This window comes from Lactuca saligna, chromosome 8 (assembly GCF_052625555.1).
Source record: "Lactuca saligna cultivar CGN05327 chromosome 8, ASM5262555v1, whole genome shotgun sequence".
Lineage (NCBI taxonomy): Eukaryota > Viridiplantae > Streptophyta > Magnoliopsida > Asterales > Asteraceae > Lactuca > Lactuca saligna.
The window spans coordinates 25,594,722-25,619,835 of NC_136424.1; the positions used below are offsets into that span (position 1 = coordinate 25,594,722).

The following is a 25,114-nucleotide window of genomic DNA, read 5'->3' on the forward strand; positions in this document are numbered from 1 at the left end:
CTTGGCAACTGGAAATTTCTGGTGGAGGTGTTGAAGTTATGGTGAGGTGGAATGAGATTAAAGGTGATTTTGATGATGAGGTTTGTTAAAGGTTGAAAATGGATGATGTTGGAGGAGAAGATGTACGAGCGAGAGAGAGAGAGAGAGAGAGAGAGTTTTTATTTTTTATTTTTTTAAATCTAAAATCAGAAAAATAAAAACAAATAAGAGAGAGAGTGTGTGTGTGTGAGTGATTTATTTTTATTTTTTATTTTTTTAATATAAAATCAGAAAAAAATAAGAAAAAATAAGAAAATCATATAAACTGGGGCAAATCCGTCATTTTGAAAAAAATTAAAACAGATTGGACCAAACAAGCAACAAAATAAAATCTTTGGACCTCTAGTGCTAGTCCAAACATTTTTCGACCAAAATGACAATTTTGAGCAAATCACAGGGACCATTTGTGTAGTTTTGTCTTTTATTTTTAAAAACTTTTGGAAATGAAAAAAATATGGAAACAATAACTATTTTTTTTCAAGTTCCTTGTAATTTTGGAAAAAATGAAAATATTTTTTTCCTTGGAGATTTTTTTTTTTTTAAATATCTGTTTTCAAAAATATCACTTAATTTTATTTTATTATTTTTGGAAAACTAATGAATATTCCACGAAAAAAATCACCTTTAGCATCATGAATTTTTGCAACTTTAAATCTGAATAATCACTTTTTAATGTTTGCTGTAAAATGAGATTATTTATGGTCAAAATAGACTTTAAATAGTTTCATTTGGATACACATCTTAAAAATTTTAGTTTAAACAAAAAATTTCAAATCTACAAGTTAATTCAAATAAATTGTGAGAATTTTAAGAGCATTTATCTTTTATCTTTTATGTTATATTGCACCTCTTAAAAGCTTAGAATTATTTTTGCCGAACACTTCCACAGAAATAAAAGTTACAGTTTTCAGCTACCAACTTGCAACAAGTTTTTCCAAACAGATCCTATTTTTTAAAAAATATTAGAGATAATGATATACATGCCAATTAACTATTTTAAATATACATAGAATACCATTTTTACACGTTTCCAAAGATAAAAATACATGCCTTATAATGGTTATAAGTGTGTAACCAACTATATTGTCACTTATTTTATAACTAAAACTAACTCTAGCATGTTTCTAGAAAATCCAATGGTTTGTTTTGTTGGAAGAATATTTATTATAACTAGAAAGGTTACCCCCACTACACGGGGGCCAGAAGCTTTCAATATTGTTTTCGAATCGATAAATATGACGGATGTGGAAAGTGTAAGGATGAAAAGTCCGGGATTTGCTCCGGACCGTTTTTTTCATGTTTATATGAAAAAATGTAAAAGTTTTGGCTGCAAGGATCAGAAGTGTCAAAACGGATAAAGAATTAAAGAGGTAGGAATTAGCAAATTTTTAGAAAAGTGATCAAAGTTGTCAAACCGTTAAAGTTTTGTGACCAAACTTTAAATATTAAAAGGTTCCTAAAAAGTGTAAAAATATTGATTGCAATGATCAAAAATATCAAAATAGTTAAAGAATAAGGAGCAAAGTGCAAGGACCAACTAAAATGATAACTTTACTATTCCATATATATATATATATATATATATATATATATATATATATATATATATATATATATATATATATATATATATATATATATATATATAAAGCTTGTAAATATTATGTGTAGAATCATATTTTGCTAATGTAGATTCAATCAATCACATCCATGTAAATGCAAGGAATTATGATTTTGTAATAGATATAAATTACAATAGTTTGTGCTAAAAAAAACAAAAAAATGCACTATTTTCTGAATGCATGATGGTTTATGGGATTTAAGGTAATCCTCATTTTGAGATGTTTTTTAGTCTTCCATAAAAAAGTTATTGTTAAAGTCACTCAGTTTTAGTTTTCGGTTTCATTTGTCTTAAGAATGACAGCTCACTTCAAAATTGAAGTGCATGAGATTCGAATAGGGATGTCAACGAGGGTAAACGGGACGGGGATTGCATCCCCCGCCCCAGCCCCCAAAATTTTCCCGTTCCCCCGCCCCCGAAATCTCCATCCTTTCCACCCCCGCTCCCGCCCCTGAAATCCCCTTTTGACCCCCGCCCCCGCCCCTGTTCCCCCGCCAGCAATTGATTTTGGGCTAACTTATTTGGACTAAATTAAGTTCTTGTTTGGGCTAAAAGAAACTATCTTTTGGATAACAAATAGATATTTATAACTTAATTTTACATGTTACAAACAACTTAAAAACATATTTTTTGTTGAATTTTTGTACGTAAAAATCATTTTATTGTTTATTATACTTATATAATTAATATATGTCAATTTATATAATTTATTAACGGGACCCCCACGGGGGTTTCGGGACGGGACTACCATCCCCCGCCCTCGCCCCCAAAATTCAAACGGGGGTTAACCTTGCCCCCGCCCCCGCCCCCGCCCCCGTCCCTGATTTTTTTTTCAACAAATCCCCTCAAACGGGACGGGGGCCCCACGGGATCGGGGTCCCACGAGACTTTTTGACATCCCTAGATTCGAATCCAATGTAACTCTTTTATATTGCTCAATTCCTAAATGGTCATCAATAACGTAAATTCGTTCAAGACTCGAATGGGGAGTTAGTCGCAGAATACTAACAATATTTTTGGCGTATCTGGCTTTAAACCCTAACCTCATATGTGGAATTTAGCACCTCAACCACTAGACACATAAAGAAATTCAATACACCCTTTATTTCTTCAATGATAACTTAAAATTTTAATAGACTCCAAGCAGACTCGTTGCTCTCTTATGAATTTTTGGTTTTTAATTCATAACATAAAATCTCAAAATTTATTTATTCTAGTGAAATACTTTTTATGTATGCATACAATTTGGAAGTTCTAGCCCAAATTTGTTGTCATTGCGTTAGGAAACGTCTAAAAATAGTCTACTTTGGCTACTTAAGCAATACCAATAGATGACACGAGGTAGTAAGAATCCATTATAATGAGCTTAAATGTGCTTCCGACAAAGAACTAGGACTCTTGGGATACTCCCTTCTCATGGGCGGGGTTTCACCATGAGAAACATGAAAAAACAGTTGAATATGTATATTTGCTTAAGGAGTAAAGTTTGGAGTTTAAAACATGATTGTGCTCATTCACAAATTATTTCGTATCGGTGGGGACTAATGACATACCACACCCAACCACTAATTCCAAAGTTGACCCAACAAAGGCCCAAATTCTCAATGGCCCACTCCATTGAACCCACTTGCCAAACTCATGCATCGTTACTAGAGATGCACAAAAATCGATCCTGAACCGGTCCTGGATCGGTCCTAAGTCGATCTTTTTTTTTTATCGGTCTTTTTTTGGAGCGGTCTTTTTTAGACCGGTCCCGATCGGTCCTCGGTCGGTCCTTTTTCGGTCCCGTCCTTTTTTGGATCGGTCTTTTTATGGATCGGTCTTTTTTCGGATCGGTTTTGCTATAAACTAGTCTGATACCGGTCTTTTTCGGTTCGGTTTTGGTTTTTTGTTTTCGGTTCGGTCTCGGATTTTTTCGGGTTCGGTTTCGGTTTTTCTAGTTTTTTTATTTCACTTCAATTGTCTTATGATACATTTCATAACATTATAAATCATCATCCATCAAATACATATGTAATAATTCCAAGATTTCATAACTTCGACATATCATTAACATATAAACTTAAAAATTAAGTTCATAATATTACATAGAAAACAAAGAGACATTGGGTTCATAACATTGCATAAAAGACTTAGTAAATATAAATAAGTTCATAACATTAGTGATAATTTCTAAAACATAAATATATCATCAGAATGTCATATCCGGAGAGAAATTCCAAAAGTTGTAGTTGTCATCGGAATACGGAACCTCTTGGTCGGGGTTGGAGTAATCTTGGCCGAGAGTGATGTTAGATGATGTACTTGTAAAATTTGCATTGCGTGCTTCTTGAGTGTCGGCAATATCTTCATCAACGTCGGTGTTAGTGTATGATGACACTTCCGCACCTCTTTTTTCTATTTCATCTACCAAAATCTCGGTTTCATATGGGTTAACCCTTCTTCAAGATCCGCGCTATTTTGTGCTCTCTCCATTGAATCATAGTAGTCCTTTAGCATCACCGACATTTTCACCAATTCATCGGTTAACATACACCTTTGAGCACTTCATATCTTGCCACTAAGAGAAAAACAACATTCCAAAGCTACACTACTAGCTTGGACCGTTAGTACATCCCTAGCCATTTAGGCTAGGACTTTATATTGACCTAACCGTTCTCTATCTTCCCATCACTTTAAAACATCAAATTGTGAATATTGTTCATCGGTTATATTAGAAGCGTAATCAGAATCTTTATACATTGAAAGTTAATCTAAAGATGTTTGATTGTATCTTGGACGTTTTGATTGACTATCCCTAAACCATAAGGATCCGATACTCAAGGAACTAGGTGGCCTCATGATAGAGGTTGAAGAACTAGTTTGTTGAGTTGGTGGCCTCGGGGATAAAAGTTGACGAATTTCGAATTGCATATTCATTATCATATATCATATATAATTGTTTAATCGTGTCTTCAAAAACTGATATATTTTTAGTTATGTCAATATCATCTGATCCCAAAAGATTGCCGATACTAAGTATACTATCTGTTACACCTTTAAAATTCACATATGGATTTAGTGCTGAAGCGATCATAAAAATCGGTGGAAATTCTTCAAAATATTTTTCAAGCTTTTCCATCATTAGAGAAACAATTTTCTCCCATTGTGGATCCAACCCCTCAAAATCGGCTAATGTTTTTATTATTTGAGTAATACTAATCAAATAAACGTTAGATGTTGGACTATATGTTTGTGACAACATAAACGTTGCTTGATATAGTACTCCTAAAGCCGTATGTAACTCAAGGAGAAGAGTCCAATCCATCTCGGTAATATCCGCATTGGATTCATGGGGAATATGTTCTCTATGATATCCGCTTAATAAATCTTTTTGTTTTAATAAACGTTCAATCATTAAGTAAAGAGAGTTCCACCTAGTTGGCAAATCCACAACCATTTTTAAAGCTCTTTTTCCTTTCCTTTTGCAAAATTGTTTGTATTTTTGTTGTTCAATAGGCCCACTTCTAAAAATTGATGCATTTAGATCTCTAAATTTTGAAAGACGAGTTTCCATTACTGAAACACCATGTTGAAACGCCAAATTGAAAATATGACAACAACATCGCACATGATAAAATTTGCCATCACATATTGGATTTAAAGCTCGTTTCACTCGATTCATTGCATTAGTATTGTTACTAGCATTGTCGAGTGTTATAGAAAGTATTTTATCTTTTATACCAAAAGCGCTCATGATTCTAATTAAAATCTCATATATTTGTTCACCCCCATGTGGGTGAGGAAATTGTTCAAAAGCAAGAATTCGTTTATGCATAATCCATGTTTTTGGATCGATCCAATGTACCGTGATGCAAATAAATGATAGAGCGGTACCATGTGGAGCGGTCCAAATGTCGGTGGTTAAAGAGACTATTCCCAAGAAGCTCGTAAAGAATCTCTTTTAATCCTCGTGGATTTTTTTTTTTTAATTTGTTCATTGCATCACGTTTTATGGTTGTACGACTTACATGACAATAATCTGGTTTGTAGAGCTTTCTTGATTAATCTAATAACTCTCGGCCGAGAGAAAAAATCAAATGAAAGACTTTCTTGTATAACTAGTTGCATAGATAATTGGCGTGTTAGATCATTATCGTAATGCCAAGATACTCCATCATTATCAACTTGTGTTTGCGCAATTGCATTCTCATGTTTCTTTCTACATGAGATCTAATAATTTCAAAATAAACTACATTAGTACAATTAACGAAACAAAACCTAAGTTATTATACATAATTTAGTATAATTTATAATTAATAACTTGCATTGTCTTGGTTATATCGACTAGTATTAATCATAAACTAACCTAACTTAATCATAAGTTAAATTACTTCTAAATAAACGAAACAAATTAAAGTAAACTAATTAAACATAAGAAACTATTAAAGCGATAATAAAAAAATAAGAAAACTTACATCATATCGTTCTAGTGTTGCATTTGCACCGGCATAAACTTTTCCACACCGATAGCATCTACCGTATAATTTTTCTGTTGACGTAGTTGCGCAAAATTATTCCAAACAGGTGCGGTACGATTTTCTTTGCTAATTTCATCAAATGGTTGGTTCGGATCAAAACCGGAGCGACCAACGGGACGGGAACTACTTTCTTCGCTACCCGACATTATCCGGATGTGGAAACTTCAAGCTTTGTAGTGTAAATTTAGATACATTTTGAGTGAGGGATAGAATTTGAGGTGAGAAAAATAGTTGGATATGAATAAGTATTTATAGTGTAAAAAAAATCAGCAAATTAAAAATATTTATAGCCGTTGGCTTTTAAATCTAACCGTTGTAAACTTCTTAAAAAAGCAAATCAGTTTATATACAATCGCAATTATACTAGCTATTGTGGTTAGTAAGATCGATGAATTACTTACGGAATCTCAAATCTCTCTCGCTTCTTCAGCTTGTTCCTGTTCGTCTATTCGGGAGAGGGCGTTGAGTATTCTATTAATTAGTTATTATTATTATTATTATTATTATTATTATTAGAGTAAAAAAGAAAAAAACAAAGGAATTGAGTCAGGGAGTAGGGACGAATGGAGTTTGTGTTAGTCACTTTGTCCAACATCGCTTATATTAAAAAGGGATAATGATTTAGGAGGGTAACAACGTTTCATGTTTGTCCATTTTAAGTCCCTAACGTATTTTTTGTGCGTATTACACCATTAAGGTTACTATAACCGTTTATAAATAGTCCTTTTAACAGGAAGAAGCCGTTAAAAGGATTATTTATAAACGGTTATAACAACCTTAATAGTGTAATATACACAAAAAAATACGTTAGGGACCTAATATGGACAAACGGGAAACGTTATTACCCTCCTAAGTCATTATCCCATGAAACTATAAACCCTTATAGTAAATTTTTACTTTTTAAATAAGAAACTTGTAGGTCTTGAGGTTGGTAGTTTGGATGTTTTTAACCTCGATATTCTTTATAAATGGAAGTCGCGGTTTCTTAATGACAAGGGCACTCTTCGGGTTAAAAATGTCAAATTTTGTCATGGGGAAGGTGGTGGTTTTTCGGAAGATTCGAGAATAGGAATTAGAGGGGTGTTTGGCAAAAGATTGTAGGATCCATTAATCACCTCCATGAGAATGATTGTATTCCTTCTAATTACATGTATAGAGTGGTGGGAGGTGAGACTCAAACGAGGTTCTAGAAGGATGTTTGGTGCTTGGATATTCCTCTTAGGGAGCGGTTCAGGAGGCTCTTTGCTTTGACCTTTAATCAAGATGCTCGAGTAAGTGAATAATGGGATCCAGAGGGATGTAATTTTTATTGGCGTCGGGGGATTAGAGGAGGGGCCAATAAAAATTACATCCCTCCGGATCCCATTATTCACTTACTCGGGCATCTTGATTAAAGGCTAAAGCAAAGAGCCTCCCGAACCGCTCCCTAAGAGAAATATTCAAGCACCAAACATCCTTCTACAAGATAATCAAATTGGGTCGATTCAGCCCCTCCTCTAATCCCTCGACGCCAATGAAAATTACATCCCTCCGGATCCCATTATTCACTTACTCGAGCATCTTGATTAAAGGCCAAAGTAAAGAGCCTCCAGAACTGCTCCCTAAGAGGAATATCCAAGCACCAAACATCCTTCTAGAACCTCGTTTGAGTCTCACCCCCACCACTTTATACATGTAATTAGAAGGAATACAATCATTCTCATGGAGGTGATTAATGGATCATACAATCTTTTGCCAAACACCCCCTCCAATTCCTATTCTCGAATCTTCCGAAAAACCACCACCTTCCCCATGACAAATTTTGACAATTTTAACTCTAAGAGCTTCATTGTCATTAAGAAACCGCCACTTCCATTTATAAAGAAGATCGAGGTTAAAAACATCCAAACCACCAACCCCAAGACCTATAAGTTTCTTATTTAAAAAGTAAAAATTTATTATAGGGGTTTATAGTTTCATGGGATAATGACTTAGGAGGTAACAACGTTTCCCGTTTGTCCATATTAGACCCCCAACGTATTTTTTGTGTATATTACACCATTAAGTTTTTTATAACCGTTTTTAAATAATCCTTTTACCGGTTTCTTCCTGTTAAAAGAACTATTTATACACAGTTATAGTAACCTTAATGGTGTAATACGTACAAAAAATACGTTAGGGGCTTAAAATGGACAAACATGAAACGTTATTACACTCCTAAGTCATTATCCCTATTACAAAAGATAAGGAAGCTGGGAGCAATATAAAAAGGATGTAAGGGAAACTCTATTCGCATGAAAAAATTGAAACAAAACCTTAATTTTGGAGGCCACATATTTAATCGGGCTACCAAATGTTTTTCATTTTCTGGACCGATTTGACCGATTTGGATTGGGAGCTGTCCAAAAAATGGACTTGTTTATTTTTGGACCGGTTTAATTGTGGACTGGCTTAAGACTAGTCTGGACTTCCACGTATATCAATTTTAAGGACTGATTAAGGATTACGGTGTGGACTGTTAAAAGGACTGACCGGTCCAGGACTGGTTCAGTCCATATGCATCTTTTTTGGATTGGTTCTTTTGTCCACCTCTAATCGTTACTCGTTAGTTGGTTCCAAATAGCTTCGTTATCTCTATACATCATCAAATACATATATCTCAAATTGGGTCTATCCTAAAGTCAAAGAAAACGTTATTCAAAATAAAAATAACATATTCCAACGAATCTTGGTATAAAAGGTGTTCATACCCATAAATTCAAAAGAGAACTAAATCAAATATGTTATGCTCAAATATCGTAATCTATCTTCTCTTGTTTTCAATTGTTTGCTACTATGCACACCAATTTTATAATCGGAGTGTATTCAGGAATGTAGGAGTGTATTTTCACATTCAAATCTTGATATACGGCTAACCAATTCGTTTAAGTTAATACTGAAACTGAGATCAAAGGCATGTTGTACTCGTAGATACTTTACGGATCAAGGTATTATTGAGTCATAAATTATTATCCCGAACTTAGAATAAGTGATGTGAACAACTCGATTTAAAAGGCGGCATTGTGTAATGGTTGTAAAAGTATAAGGTAGTAATTGTAATATTGTGTAATTGCCGGCTCTGTAAAGCCCTAGACCATAGTGATTATCGCCAAAACAGAGCTTTGCTTGCACATCCGACCAAAACCCTCTCCCTTCGCATTTCGCTCCTCCACACCCCCAGAAACAGACGCAAAATCACCGGCGGCGATAACAACCACACACCTTCCCTTCCCTCCCCTTCACTGAAAACTCAAATCTTCCATCGACAACCTCGATTCATCATACATCTTCTGTTTCTACAACTTCAATTTGGTAAGTCGTAAGCATTCGCTATTCGTTATTATTGCTTCAGTAAAATGGTTATTGATTGTATGATATTCATGTGAAATGCGCGTTGCTTGCTTGAATTATATTTTCTTATGGTTTTTAGTTTTTTAGTTTCTGTCAGGTTTAGGGTTTATAGGTTTTGTCGAGTTTTAGGTCATGAAACTTTTTTCTTCAATCCAAGCTTAAAGCTGGTTAAATGGGCTCGTAATCACAAAGATAACCCTAGTTTTTCGTAATTAGGGTTTAAGTATATGGGATGGTGGTAAGAATTAATTGTTGGTTTATTAATTTTTGCAGAAGGATTATCTGGATGATCTGCATAAACCATCAAAAAGCTCTTCAATAGCTTCAGAAAATTCAAATTATCAAGGTCATCATTCATCAATGTTGCAGAATTTGAATTTCATCTCCGATCAATTGGACCCCACGTCACTTATCAGACATCGATCTCTCACATGTCCAGTCAAGACTCAATCAACAATCACTACTTCACAAAGATATCACCATTCCGTACAATGCAGAGGCATTTGCCTTGACAGAATCACTGATTCCGGAGTAGACTCATGGAAGAGGAATAGAATCAATGAAACCAATTTCACAGAAAGGCATTCAGAATCTTCAAATAGAATCTTCGTGAACAACAACGAGCAAACAAACAACGACCTCCTACAGAATCTATGCAAAAAATGGGAATTAATAAAAGCAGCAAGATTGGTAGCTGTAATGACCCGTAGAAACCAAATCCCACATTTTGATTCTTGCATAAAGTTAATCAGAGGCCTAATAAAGATCGATTATATAGATCGAGCTTCCGAGGTTCTAGAATCCATGGTTATGTCTGGTGGTGTTCCAGATATCATCACTTACAACATGCTAATCACTGGTTTATGCAAGAACAAACAAATAATTTCTGCTATTAATCTTCTAGAAAGTATGAGCTCATCTGGTTGCCCTCCAGATGTGATTAGCTACAATGCTATAATTCGAGTCATGCTTGAACATGGCTACATTCAGCAAGCTGTTTCATTTTGGAAAGATCAGTTATCAAAAGGGTGTCCTCCTTACACTAGTACAATCACTGTTCTTGTTGAGTTAGTGTGCAAATCACGTGGGGTTATAAGAGCTATTGAAATTTTACAAGATTTGTCAATCGATGGATGTTATCCTGATCTTGTGACATATAATGCTATGATTAATGTCACGAGTAAAAGAGGGGATTTTGGTGACACTATTTTGATTCTACATGATCTTTTATCTCATGGTATGAAGCCGAATACAGTCATGTATACGACTCTTCTCCATTCTTTTTTTAACCATGGTTACTTGGATGAGGTGGATGAGATTATTTCTCTCATGAATGAAGCTTCACAATCTCCAACTATGGTGACTTACAATATTTTGATAAGGGGTTTTTGTAAACACGGGTTTCTTGATCGTGCGATTGGCTTTTTCAATGAAATGGTTTCTTCTAATTATACCCCTGATATAATCACTTACAACACGCTTTTACGTGCGATTTGTGATGAAGGAATGACGGATGTGTCCCTGGAGATTTTGAACTGTTTGGGAGACAAAGACAGTAATACCCCTCCGAGTCTTGTAACTTACAACATTGTGATTGATGGATTGGCGAAAAGGGGTAATATGGAGAAAGCGGTTGATTTGTATCAGAAAATGATGAAGGAAAAGGATATTGTTCCTGATGATGTTACTCATAGATCCTTGATTTGGGGGTTTTGTCATGCTGATATGGTTGATGAAGCCATGGAGATTTTAAAGGTGATGGATAGAAAGAACCATAGGGCAACACATAGTACTTATAAGTATATTATTCATAAGCTATGTGAATGTAAGAAAGTAGAAGGGGCAATTCAGGTATTAAAAATGTTGGTCTCAAGCCCATACAAGCCGTATAGCGAAAAGTTTTATTCTGATATGCTTTCAGGTTTAGCTACAAATGGTATGAACAATGAAGCTAAAGAACTACATCAGAAACTGATCGAATGGAAAGCTGTTTAAATCTTTTTTTTTTTTTTTTTTTTTTTTTGTTCTTCTGTTTTCAGTTTAGTAATGAAAAAAATATCAATGATAAATGGCATACCTTTGTAGACCATTTAGCTATATCTGTTTTCAGAATCCAGAAATGGGAAAGTCTTTTTCAACCTTGTAAATGATTCTTGTGAAATTACTTTCATTTGGAAAAGAGAATGACCCAAGTCAATAGCCTCTGCCCTTCTGCCTGAAAACCCGACCCCTTCCACCAATAAAATGTAAGATGTCTGATTTGGTTGACAACCCGTTTCCACCATTTCTTCCAACACATGAATAGCATCATCCATTCTATGAGCTTTACACAATCCAAGAAGTATGATATTATAAGTTATAACACTTGGCATAAATCCATTACTTTTCATACTTTCCAACAACCCAATCGCCTCATCCACCATTCCATCTCTACACAAACATGATATAAGAGCATTGTATGTGATCTCATCAGGGTTGATTCCTTTCATAATCATCTCAGAAACCATACTCAAAGCTTTCTCTCTTTCTTTATTGTTCCATAAAGCACTTATCATTGTGTTATAAGTGCTTACATCAGGCGGACACCCTGTTTCCCCTAATCTTTCAAAAATCTGCATGGCTTCATCTGCATTTCCATTTTTACACAAAGCTGATAACACTGTGTTGTAATTTACTATATCCGGCCAACATCCTGTTGATATCATGTAATCTAGAAAACCGATTGCTATATCAAGTCTGCCTTCTTTACAAAAAGCAGAAATCAAAGGGTCGAAAGTGAAAGCATCAGGAGTAAGCCCAGTTTCTACCATGATCTTTAACATATTCATAGCTTCATCTACCTTGCCATCCCTACATAAAGAGGTTATTAAAATGCTATAAGTAACAGCATTTAACTCGCAGTTTCTTGAGAACATTTCTTCCATTAATCTCTCTGCGTCACCCCATTTCCCTTGATTCAACAATGCTCGTAGTAGAATGTTGTAGGAGATGACATCTGGTTTACATCCTTTTGATGGTAAACTTCTTACGAATTCAAAAGCTTCATCCATCATTCCTTCTCTACATAGACCTCTGATGATTGCATTGTAAGTGTACATATCCGGTTGAAGACCTCTAGACAGCATTTCATCAAGAAGCTTCATCGCTTCAGTAATCCCACCGTCAAAAATGGTGGCCTCGATCAAAATTGTGTAAGTAATCACCGTAGGTTTACAGTTATCCTCCAGTAGCTTATCCAACATCTTCATAGCAAATCCAAGTTTCCCTCTACTACATAGACTCCCGATCAGAATATTGTAAGTAACCACGTCCGGTGAAAACCCTTGATTTCTCATCCGATCTAGCACTCTGTTGGCTGAATCGATTTGATTCAGCTTACAAAACCCGCTGATTACTGCATTATAGGCGAAAACGTCTGGTTCACCATGGGATTCGAGTATCTGGATCACTTTCACTGCTTTTTCGACCCGTTTTGTGTTGAAGAAGCCCTTAATGAGCTTCGTACAGAGGATAACGTCAGGTTTATAACCTTTGCCGACCATGAGCTCCAGAAAGTAGAGCGACTCATCGTATTTACCTGCTTTGCAGGACCTGTTGAGCAATTTCATGAAATGTGTTTCTTTGTACGTGTAGGATTGGAAATGGGCAGGCTTCGAAGTGGTAGTAAGTTTGACATTTGAAGAAGAGCTTCTACTGTTGTTGGGACTAGGGTTTGAGTTTGGGTTTCTACACGTTATAACAGAGTAATGATGGTGAGTAGTTGTTGTGTGTTTTGGGTGAGCGTTGAAGGGGAAGAATGTTGGTGAGAATTCTGCAGAAATCATTGCCTGACTTGATCCAAAGAGATTGAAATTCAGTAAAGTCTCATTGTCCAGAGAATGGAGAGAGAGAGAGAGAGAGAGAGACGGAATCTGTTATATGTGTGGCAGGATATGAAGATTTCTGATTTCATGACAATATCCGAGTTTATGGATAAGATGAGACCCATGTGTTGTACGGGTCGGGTCAAGTTTTACTCATGCTTCATTTGGCACAGCAATTAACGGTATAAAAAATAAAGAAAACTAAAAATAAAAAAGTAACCGTATAAAAAATAATAAAATAAAAGAAAATTTCATACAGTGATATAAAAGGTTAGAATGATTACTGCATTGTTTCAATCCTATTTTGGTCTCAATTTTTTTTCTTCTTTCTTAAACTTTTATTTATTTGTTTATAGTTTTAGGTTGGTGGTTACACAAAAGGTCCTTAAACTTAATTTTTTGTTTTCTTTTAATCTTTTTTTTTTTGAAGAGCTTAAATTTCATTTATAATATGTTGGCAAAATCTAACAAAAAAAGGATTACAAAACTGAAGACATAATTGAGTTTTTTACCCACGAAACCCGGTTATTTTAAAGTTTAAAGTTCCTATTCACAAACAACTTCAACATCGAATCGTATCCATCCAAGAAATGAAATCTTCTATGGCATCAATAATTAATATCAAGAAATGAAATCTTCTATGGCATCACTAACTAATCTATGACTAATTACCTAAGGATGACCCATGTCAATATACATACATGTACATACACATACAAATACAATTACACTACAAACACATAAATATACATGCATGAATATACATACACATACATGCATGTTTATTCATGCATGTACAAGTACACAATATATGCATACATATACACTTACACATGTATATCATACACATACTCACATGTATACGTAATAGCAGAGGGATCACATGGGCACGCCGACACTACATCCCCACGTCATATAAAAATTGTTCTTAGGGTTACAAAGATATAGCGATAGATATACTTAGACTGTCCGGTATGCTCCTCACGAACACGTTTGTGGTCTCTGTGGCCACGAACCATGACCGTGCACACCATCCCAATGTGTTGTTGTGGGTCGTGGTCATGGTGGTTCGTGTTGCCAAGAACGAGCAAAAATGACCAATTAAATGCATTTAGTCTTCTGACTCTTTTAACTGTTAGGTTGAAAACTACAACACCTTATATTTCACACAATCATTCTCTCTTTTTATTCACATTCATAGATTTGTGTTGCTTGATCTTTCAAAAACCATGGCTCCTAGAAGGATTAATTGGTCGGAAGAGGAAGAAGATAACTTAGCACAAGTGTGGGTGTCGGGTTCGGAAGAGAGAGATACCCAAATGGTTAGAGATTTTTAGGGAAAAGTTCAAAGCATTTTCTATGGATTAATGGGTTTTCCAAGTCGAAATCTTGATGACATATGTTCGAAATGGCACGATATGAAGGTTAAATGTTGCGAGTTCGATGGAATTTACAACTTCGTTTTAAACGATGTACACGAATGCGATATTGATCCGGTTAATGTGGTCATAGATCAATACGAAAACACAAACAACAGACGTTTTGCACATCTCAAAGCATGGCAAAAATTAAAGAATTTCTCAAAATGAAAAAACATTGTTTAAAAAAATATGGTCAAGAGTAGTTGTTTTTGTTTGCATTTTTTATGTTTTTTTCTATTTTATTTTGAAGTTGTTGTTTTTTTTTAAATTAATGTAATGTCTTTTTTATTGAATAAAAAAAACTAATTTAAAAAACTATATATATATATATATATATATATATATATATATATATATATATATATGTGTTTATTGTAATTTTGAATTAAATTTAATTAAAAAATGATGTGAAGATGTATGGTAGAGATATGTATCACATGGTATTAGTGGTAGATGATGGTTATCAGGTGGCACCAAGTGCTATAGTTATTAGTAGTGAATAAAGTGCTATAGTTATTAGTAGTGAATATTATGGATGACCTTAACTATATTAATATCTTTGGTGAGGTTTTTAGAAATAGTTGAATGACGATCCAACCAATTTCAACCCACAACCACAACCAACATTATAAACAATATGTAGCCTTTGAAAAACCAATTTTCATCAAAAGTGTCGATCCTAACGATATCAAACCAAACTAATTCATTTTTATTAGTTGAAGAACATTTATATATGTAAAAGAATTCATTAATACCCACTCCATCTCGTTTAATTGGCCCACATACAACCCAAAACCCACCATATCACCTTAATTAACTAAATCGGCAATCTCCAAACCCCGTAATTAAGAATCTTGTTGTTCTAAAATCTAAACCGGTGTGAGTTTTTCAATTCACCTTTCAAATTTAAAGACCATTACTTCGAATATAAAATACTGTATATTTTAACATCCTATTTACGAATATAGATGATATATTGAATCTATAATTTTGTATGGATTACAACAAATATTATTTATAATAACTAATCACCATCCAAAGTCTAAAAAAAATGATATCACCATGTCATACTCTGGTTTTTGTGAGTATAAGATCCAAAAGGAAAGCCTTCTCAGGGCATACCTCATTCACCACTTGTTCCACTTCTTCTCCTACCTTCTCCACTACTACACTCCTCCTCCTCACACCTTCGTTTTCATCCATTTCCTATACACATTAATTACACAACAAACACATATACAGAGTTAAACAAAAACAAGACTTTCATAAATTTGAACGAAATTTAGTACTTACCTTGATCAACCACATTATATAAGTAGCAGCAAACATTGCTTGTGCTTTATAATCCTCAAAAACATTATCCGGGATCGTTTTACAACATCGAAAAAGTTTTATTTCGTTTTCCACAAATAAATCCAAACGGGTCCCACTATGACCCGCAAAATGCTTTATCCAGGACACTGACAAGAAACGCCGGTAAAGCCATAATGCCTGTATCACATCACATAATAAATACTACACTTAAAACTTCACCCAATCACAAATATAAGATTAATAATAATAATAATAATAAACAAATCCACATACCTCTCTACCTATGTAACGCTTGATTAATATCTCACTCCATATGATCTCTTCCTGATAGATAATTGCAAAAACATAATCATAACACTTAACTGTATTTGTATGGATAATAAGTAACATAACATATTAACATATTACAACATATCATGGAGATGTGGAGTAGAAACCTTCCAAAGTTGACAGATTTCTGTTGCTTTTAAATCTTGTTTATACCATGAATCCTCTAATGTCCTGCTCATTAACCGCTGTCCAATAACACTAACATTTTAGTCACTTAAACAAACAAGTCAACACCACAAAGTCAACAAACTTACAGTTCGATAATGAAAGCAAGAGTTATCTGCAACATGTAATCCAGCCCAATCTCTATATTTGATTAACTCATCAATCACCTGAGACAATCAACTATCAAGTCAAGAAATACTCCAAATGAAGAAAATTGTGAAATTATTTTATCAAGTTTGTACCTGACTCTCAGGTATGTAGGAAACTAACCAACATCGATGATTCCATGCACGATAATTCATCTTTGACTTCTGTATGTATGATTACAGACAACATTATCAATCAAAAAATGTGGTGTTACTAAAAAAAAAAACAGTTGAAAATATTTCAGTTAGTTGACCTCTGCTATTCTGTTAGCTAAATCAGATTCGTTTTTCAAAATCTCTTCAAGATTTGTACACTTTCCAGCTATCATCTTGATCACCCATCGCCTATCATAAATAGAAAAATGTTATTGAAAGATGGAGGAGAAGATAAATAGAACATCAGAAAGAAAGAAACTTTATTGAGGCTATAAGTAAGAGCTACCTTCCAAAATGTTACCTATGGCTCCATGTACGCTCGCTTTTGGGTGAACATGAAAGAACCAAACTTGAAAGTGAAAGCTCATCAAGATATAGCCTAATGTCTTGTTTGTTTAAGACAACTTCCTTTCTGCAAAGTATAAGAATATAAGAGAAGTCGTCTTTCAGAGATATAAGAAAGAAGAGCAAATGATGTTATGAATCAGGGAAACAGAAAGAGACCTGCAATTCCATGCAGTTCCAAAATCACAACTCAGCAGCAAAAGCGCTCTGCTATGCTTCATTAGTTCGTTTTCAAGAACAGTTAGGGGAGATGAAGTGGCTGAGATATTATCCACTTTCTTTGAATGTAAAGGGATCAACATCTTATATTGTTGTAGTGAAGACATAAATGCATTTTTAGCAGCAGTGTATAATGGGTGGATTGATTCGGTTGAGATGCCCAGTTTGTGATCTTTACTCCAGAAAGCCAAATCAATAGTATTAGCTGGTGAAGTGTCACTCATGGAAGCAAATTGGGATGGATGAACAAACCCCACTTCATCACTGTTTGCAGATGAAAAGTAGAAGATGAAGATACGATATATTAAGCATAAGATTTGGTATAGTAGTAGCACATGTAAAAAACTTACATTAAAGGATCCGATTCGAGAATGGACTCTAATTGATAGAGAAGAGAAGAAGGGTCTGAGTAGCTGGATGGAACTGCTTCACTCATGATTTGAAGGACTAACAGCTTGGCTTGGCTCTAATATTCAGCACGCAGGGGTATTTTTGTCCACAAAAAATGTCTCATATAAGTTTTTAGGAACAAGATTGAACCTCACCCAAAATTGAATATCATTTTCTTAAGTTTCAATCAACGATTCCAACATAAAATTATGAAGATTGAATGATAAGAATACAAAGTGTATTCAGATGCAACGGAATGAAGCTTGAACTATGGAATTATGAACCCTAACAAAATAAGCAACAAAAGAGAGAAGCTATGAACCCTACCAACACAAAGAAAATGAAGTAAGCTTGAACTTTAAACTACATAATGTAATCAGCAGCAATGGATTCTCTCCAGCCGAGAGAACAGGAGCAGGTGATGAGAGACGGAAATAAACAATTATTTCTATGATTTATGGAAAAGATTGACCTAGATAATTTGGGTGTTTGGTCGCAAAGATCGGCCAACATTGATTTGGATCAGGGGTTTTCAACGGGCGGGTATCTCAACGAAATCGAACCTAATTTACAAAAAATAATAATAATAATAATAAAATTAAATTAAATTAAATTAAAATCAAATCCAACCGTAGGAAAACGGATAACTACGGTTCGATTCATGGGTATCCGATAAAATATAAAAAATTAAATTCAATTGAAACTATAAACTTCATTCTAGTTATTTCTTTCTGAAAATTAGTAACCTAAAGAGTCAAAAAAAAACATAATGAATATCAAATATCATACATTATAATTGATATAATAAAAATAACAAAAAAAAAAATTGAATTTAGAACTATATAATTGAAATTGTCCATATAGATTTTTGTTTGGTGTGTGTCAAACGGTCCAGTTCGAATATCTGCAATAATATCGTAACTTATTGAAATCAAAATAAGAGTGTCTAAAATTAAAATAACAGTGTAAAAACAAAAAACAAATAACAATGTCTAAAAACTATTCAAAATAAAAAAATGAAAACAATACCTAATGTCCTAATCTAAATCAGTAACAATAAACAATCAACATGGAATTGATTATTGATTCTCAAAGGCCAAATAACAACAAGTCAACAAACATAAGCATTTGGATTTTGGCAGTCCTAATTTCTAATCCAAGAAATTAAGATTTGAGAGAACAGGAGCATATATATATATATATATATATATATATATATATATATATATATATATATATATATATATATATATATATATATAAGAGAGAGAGAGAGAGAGAGAAGAAATGGCGTAAATTTCAAGTTACTGGGGGTCTTGGTAGTGTATGAACATACATGATTGTTGAATTGATTATTGAATACTGATTTCCAAATCACAACTCAACTATAGGACTACATCCTACACGAACAGGAGAATCGTTGAACCGTAAAAGATTGCAAAGAATAAATTTGTTTATGCACTATATTCACTGAACATATACATTAATTTATACATAGTAAATAACAACTGAAACCTAGTTTGGCTCCTGACAAAGGGGAAGTAAAATACACGTGAGAGAGTATCCTAAAGAATAGGTATCACATTCGACTCAATCAGTTTTTATACGTTATTACCCCCTCCCCCCCCCCCCCCCCCCCCCCCCGCGGCAAGCTCAAGTGGGGGTCGAACTTGAAGCTTGTCTCGAAGAAATGCGATGCGATCCTTGGCGAGTGGTTTAGTAAAGACATTTGCAAGCTAGTCAGTGGAGGTGACATAACTAATGCGAAGAGCTTGACTTTCAACCTGTTCTCTGACGAAGTGGAAATCTAGAGAAATATGCTTTGATCTTAAGCTGATGACAAGGTTTTTACACAGGAAGGTGGCACCAATATTGTCACGGAAGATAATTGGTGATTATGGCAGATGAACATGGAGATCTCATAAGAGTTGTTGTATCCAGAGTAGCTCAGCTGTGGCATAAGCTAAAGCACGGTATTCAGCCTCGGTGCTGGAATGAGCGACGACCAGTTGTTTGCGAGATGTACAACTGATGAGATTGGGACCATGAAACACTGCAAAGCCATATTGAGATCGACTGTCGGTCTTGTCAGAAATCCATCTAGAGTCTGAATAAGTTGTGAGAGATGATGTATGGTGTGGTTTGAAGTGAAGACAGTGGTTAATTGTACCATTGAGGTGTCTCAAGATATGTTTTACGGCTTGCCAATGGAGAGTGGTGGGTGCATGCATGAATTGACAAACACGGTTGACAGCAAATGTGATATTGGGACGAGTAATGGTGGTATATTGTAGAGAACCAACAGTTTGCTTGTATAAGCGAGGATCAGAGACTGGGTCACCGGTTTGGGTTAGAGGAAGAGATGGATCAGCTAGTGTTGTGACTAGTTTCGCATCTAGTATCTTGGTGCGAGTGAGAATGTCACGAATGTACTGTGCCTGTGAAAGATGAAGCTCTTGGGCAGATTTGGTGATTTGTACTCCAAGGAAGTAGGTTAGTGTAACATCCCGGAATAGCAAGAGTAGAGTTGAAGGGCTAAAAGTGTAAGTTTTGGAGGGCAACTCGATGAGTCCATGGATGGACTCGGTGAGTAGGGTCGCGACTTTGGTCTCGTGTCAAGTGGCCTACTCGGCGAGTCCAAAGGTGGACTCGGCGAGTAGGTGCTGAGTGGAGAAAACCCTAGTTCTCGGGGTTGAGCTCTATATAAAGAACATTATGTTTCCTCCCCAGCCTCTTTGATTCCCCTTGAGCCCCAGAAACCTTAATTTCGTGGAGGAACACCATTGTTGGGCAAATTGGAGCTTGGAGAAGTGCTAGTTGAAGAAATCTTGAAGGAGAAAAGGCTTGGATCAAAGGGTTTTGCTTGGATTCGAGTTTCATTGCTGTTGGGGCATTCTTTGAAGGTAATATCTCGTTCTTGAGCTGCTATTGTCTAGATTCTTCATTTTTGGGGGTGTTGAGATCACATCTATTGGTGTTTTGGAGTCTAGAGGTTAGATCTGAGGTTGCTACCTCAGATCTGGAATAGAGAAGGGTTGGAATGCCTGAAAGTCCCTGTGATTAAGTATGTAGTGAAGCTATCTTGTCCCAAACCTTAGCCCTAATGTGTATAATGCATAGATCTTCATGGACTCACGTAAAGTTTGCCACTTTACGTGATGGATGGGTTGTAGGAGGCTAGATCTATGTTTTGGATCAATTGCATGGCCTGGAATGCTTCTGTATGGATTCAGACAGGTGGAACTCGGCGAGTCACAAGGGTGGACTCGTCGAGTTGCTTAAAGATGAGCTGGAACTCGACGAGTTGGATGAACAACTCGGCGAGTAGGTTGAAGATAGCCTTAGACTCGGCGAGTCTGTTCTTGGACTCGTCGAGTCTTGTCGAAGAGTCCCAATATTTTCTGGTTGAGTCGAGAATCAGTGAGTCAAGGGATGACTCTGTGAGTTGGGTGCGAGTGGACTCAGAGTGGTTGGACTCGGCGAGTCTCGGGGTGACTCAGCGAGTCAGGTCGCGGATTGAGGGAAATTCTGAGCTTGGGGACTCGGCGAGTCATCGGGTTGACTCGGCGAGTAGAGTCAGTCAGGGGTTGACTTTGACCTTGTCCAAGGGTTGACCAGTTGTCTTCCAGGGGTATTTTGGTAAATAAGGGTATATATTGAGTTGAGTGTTTTGGTGTTCAGTGGAGGAGTTCGTGTCGGAGTTCGGAGCAGCGGGATCTTATCCTTTCAGCCGGCAGTTTCGAGGTGAGCTATCCTCACTATATCAACATGGTCTAAGGCACCAAGGCCGACCCTTTTATCGGATTGAGATCGGGGTATCTATTTGTTATGCTATTGTTTTGATATGTTTGCATCCTGGTAGTTAGGATGGTACTCGTTAGAGACCTGGTTAAGGTCAATATCCTGGTAGATAGGATGATGCTATGCTAGTGACCGGTTAGGTCGGTATTCTGTTAGAGTATGTTGGGTTATGTGATCTGCTATATCGGTTTGCCTGAATATGAACTGTTATGTGGTTGTATGTTTATGTGCACATAGTTGTTTGGACTGGAGTTGGGTTGAGGCGGATCCTGCTTTGTGCTGTAGGCCAAGATACCCAGGGCGGACCGGTTATTCCGAAGGCCCAACGAGCGGTCCGGATAGGCTGTAGGCCCCACGAGGGCGGACCAGACGTGCCGAGGCTCGGAGAGTGGACCAGGCCGACTGAAGGCCCGATGCGGGTGGACCAGTCATATTGTAGACTCAGAAAGTGGACCAGGTGAGTTGAAGGCCCAGTGCGGGCGGACCAACCATACTATAGACTCGAGGGACATGATTGGACCCGAAGGGTGGACCAGGTGGACTGAAGGCCCTGCAAGGCGGACCAGTCCCACAATAGACCCGATATACATGGCTGTTTTGTGATTCGTTATGAGATAGAGTGATATGTGTATGGTATACGTGGTTGGTATTTTGGGGGTATCTCATTAAGCTTTCGGGCTTACAGTTGTGGTTTAATGTTTTTCAGGTTCTTCAGGAGACTGTGGCAAGGCGAAGGCGTGATCGTACCGCTCCTCATGATTTTGTAGTAATGTGATTCTGGGAATACACTAAATGATTTGCATTGAAAACCTTTTTGTAATAATTTAATGAAATCGGGTTGTTTTTGAAAAATTTAAATTTGTTGGATTTTTCGGTTGTTACAGTTAGGTTGCCAAGGTCTTTGAGAGCAAAGGTGTAATTTAGGTCTTGAATGATTTTGTGAATATGGTGAGCGTTGGTGCCTGTAATGATGAGGTCATCAACATACACTAAAATGTAGAAGGTACCAACACAAGATGAATGTACGAACAGGGAAGTGTCGGAGTGACAAGCTCGAAAACCATGTTGAACAAGGTGACGGGGTTGATTGAACCAAGCCCGTGGGGCTTGTTTTAGACCATATAGGGCTTTTTGAAGTTTGCAAACTGCATGTGGGTGAGATAGGCGGTTATGTCATCCAGTCATGGATGTGCGAATAGAAGACAGTGCCATAGTAGGCGTTGTTTTGGTGAGGGGAGGCTCCAATCGGTACAAGCCACTATCAACGTGTCCCTTGAGAATGGGAGTGCTGTGACATCCCCAAAATCTCGGCCAGAAAAGTCCGATTTTCATTTATGCTTTTAAAATAAATTCAGAGTAAATTTTTTTGATTTGAAAGAGTTGTGGAATTTGTTCCCAAAAACAAAACATGATAAAACAATGTTTACCAAAGCATTTTTATAAAAGAAATGTATTTTTCATTATATAATCAAAACTCGGGGTGTCATGTTCGGATATAGACCAATAAGCATAAACGATAACATTACAAGTCATTCAACAAATATATACATATACAGACTTGTAAACAAAACAACTTGATGGTTCATCCATCTTACGCCCTTGCGCCACTTCCTGTAATACAAATAAAACTGAGTGGGTCAGGCTTGGGAGTCTGGTGAGCATATAGGGTTTTCAACCCACAATAAATAATTAAATTAATTATTATCAACCAACAATAACCCAGTTACCCATTCTCGTTATTCTCACTTTATGTCCCTAAAATAACTAACACAAGGGACCTAATCTAAGAATATTTTCATCGGGGTGACAACACATGCTGCGGGGGTTCCTCAGCAATATAAGTCAAATAAGGCAACCATGAGGGGGATGGAATACAGCGAATGAACACCCAAGTTCATTAACACCTACAGGTTATGAGCCTGCTAGCGTTCCACTGGACTGTCTAGAAAAGTCCGTGGTCGTCATCTAAATTCCGCTAGATGACTGGATCAAAACAACAACGAGGCCTCTCATCTGTTTATTACACACCAACTATCTACCCATGTTCAACCCAACATATTAGTAGATAAAAACATACATTTTTATACATATTTTCAAAACCTGTATAGCATGCTTGATCAATACATTTTCCATATAACAGATGAGGCACACACACATAACACGTATTTCATATAAAAATAATCAGATCTGTAAGATAGAATAAAGTGAATATACATTCACACACATAACAACAAAATATACACATAACATGTATCTCGTATAAAATACTTCATAATTATACGTTAGGAGAAAGTAACAACGCACTCACACGTATAAACAACAATATACTTAATACACTCAAACCATACTTGTATTATTATTGCGTTTATGAAAGGTAGTATACACTCACTTGATCAGAAGATGATCGGACAGCACTACGACTTGCAAAAGTAGTAATCCTCAGCGGATCTGGAAGATCTCTACAAAAATCGAACTTCTCACGGGCAGAGCTTCGGCTCGGAAACCGCACTTCTCGGGATTTTCGGGATCTCGCGACTTGCTTCGGGACTCGGGAATATTACCGGGGCTTCGGGATATTTCTGGCACGCAAATTGAGGCAAAACGGGAGAGAGAATGGAGAAAAATAGCAAAGAAGCCGGCTGCCCTCGCATCCTATTTATAGGAGGCTGATGCCTCGGAGTACGCGGGGCGTACTGGTCCGAAATCGTCACTGCGTTCGTCATCTGAATTCCTCGAGTGCAAGTGTCGACATCTTCGCTATACGTGGGGCGTACTCCGGATGAGTCCGGTGACTCGCCTTCGGATAAGGCCGGATTTTCCAATTAAAATTAAATACAAATTATTTAATAAACTTCGGAAATTCATATCTCCTTCATACGAACTCCGTTTTCGACGTTCTTTATATCCACGCGAAGGTGAGACTACGCTCTACAACTTTCGTTTAGACTCCGTCAGCTAATTTTGACTTTATTTTTATTATTTATTTTTAATAGGCCGGGACAGAAAATTTCGTTATAAATTCATAACTTCTTCGTTTGACGTCCGTTCTCGCCTAACTTTTTATCGCTTTGATACTAACAACGAGATCTTTGATTCTCGTTTAGATCACTAATGTTAAATATCGCTCTAACGTAAATTTCACTTTTTACGTTATTCAGCGGTGTCGGTTCTGTCGCGAAACTTCGACAGGTCATAACTTCTTCGTTATAACTCGGATTTCGGCATTCTTTATATGTTCGGAAACCTTGTTTCAACTACTACAACATTATCTAAAGATATCAAGTTTATTATACACTTAAATTTTGACGCTTATTTTTATTCTTAATTAATCAAACCACATAATTAAGCAATTAAGCACAAAACACATAATACTCAAATAATACACTTCTATTATTTCAAAATGGGTTACAAAGGT

The 25,114-nt window shown here is 36.1% G+C and overlaps 3 protein-coding genes across 5 annotated transcripts; 1 reads left to right on the forward strand and 2 right to left on the reverse strand.

The window, feature by feature from the left end:
- Positions 1 to 4,979: 4,979 nt before the first annotated feature.
- LOC145009320 (Pentatricopeptide repeat (PPR-like) superfamily protein) lies at positions 4,980 to 13,476 on the reverse strand. Of its 3 annotated transcripts, XR_013663837.1 has the most exons (3): positions 11,627 to 13,476; positions 6,118 to 6,349; positions 4,980 to 5,872 (listed from the first exon to the last, which is right to left on the reverse strand). XR_013663837.1 is itself a non-coding variant. In XM_078968027.1 (2 exons), exon 1 carries the CDS (start codon positions 13,371 to 13,373, stop codon positions 11,640 to 11,642), a length of 1,734 nt encoding a protein of 577 aa, XP_078824153.1. In that variant the 5' UTR covers positions 13,374 to 13,476; the 3' UTR covers positions 6,106 to 6,349; positions 11,627 to 11,639. The 3 variants fall into 3 exon arrangements, 2 of the variants coding, with proteins under 2 accessions (XP_078824153.1, XP_078824154.1); XM_078968027.1 differs by lacking the exon at positions 4,980 to 5,872 and having other exon boundaries at positions 6,106 to 6,349; XM_078968028.1 differs by lacking the exons at positions 4,980 to 5,872; positions 6,118 to 6,349 and adding an exon at positions 9,131 to 9,500.
- Positions 9,397 to 11,696, forward strand: LOC145009321 (Pentatricopeptide repeat (PPR) superfamily protein). The gene is made up of 2 exons (XM_078968029.1): positions 9,397 to 9,510; positions 9,823 to 11,696. Exon 2 carries the CDS (start codon positions 9,910 to 9,912, stop codon positions 11,542 to 11,544), a length of 1,635 nt encoding a protein of 544 aa, XP_078824155.1. The 5' UTR covers positions 9,397 to 9,510; positions 9,823 to 9,909; the 3' UTR covers positions 11,545 to 11,696.
- Positions 13,477 to 15,788: 2,312 nt separating the features above from the next.
- On the reverse strand, positions 15,789 to 18,433 carry LOC145013111 (Protein prenylyltransferase superfamily protein). The gene is made up of 11 exons (XM_078971913.1): positions 18,226 to 18,433; positions 17,859 to 17,974; positions 17,449 to 17,772; positions 17,246 to 17,356; positions 17,043 to 17,133; positions 16,885 to 16,953; positions 16,732 to 16,809; positions 16,585 to 16,662; positions 16,421 to 16,471; positions 16,127 to 16,324; positions 15,789 to 16,039 (listed from the first exon to the last, which is right to left on the reverse strand). Exons 2-11 carry the CDS (start codon positions 17,942 to 17,944, stop codon positions 15,899 to 15,901), a joined length of 1,227 nt encoding a protein of 408 aa, XP_078828039.1. The 5' UTR covers positions 17,945 to 17,974; positions 18,226 to 18,433; the 3' UTR covers positions 15,789 to 15,898.
- Positions 18,434 to 25,114: the final 6,681 nt, after the last annotated feature.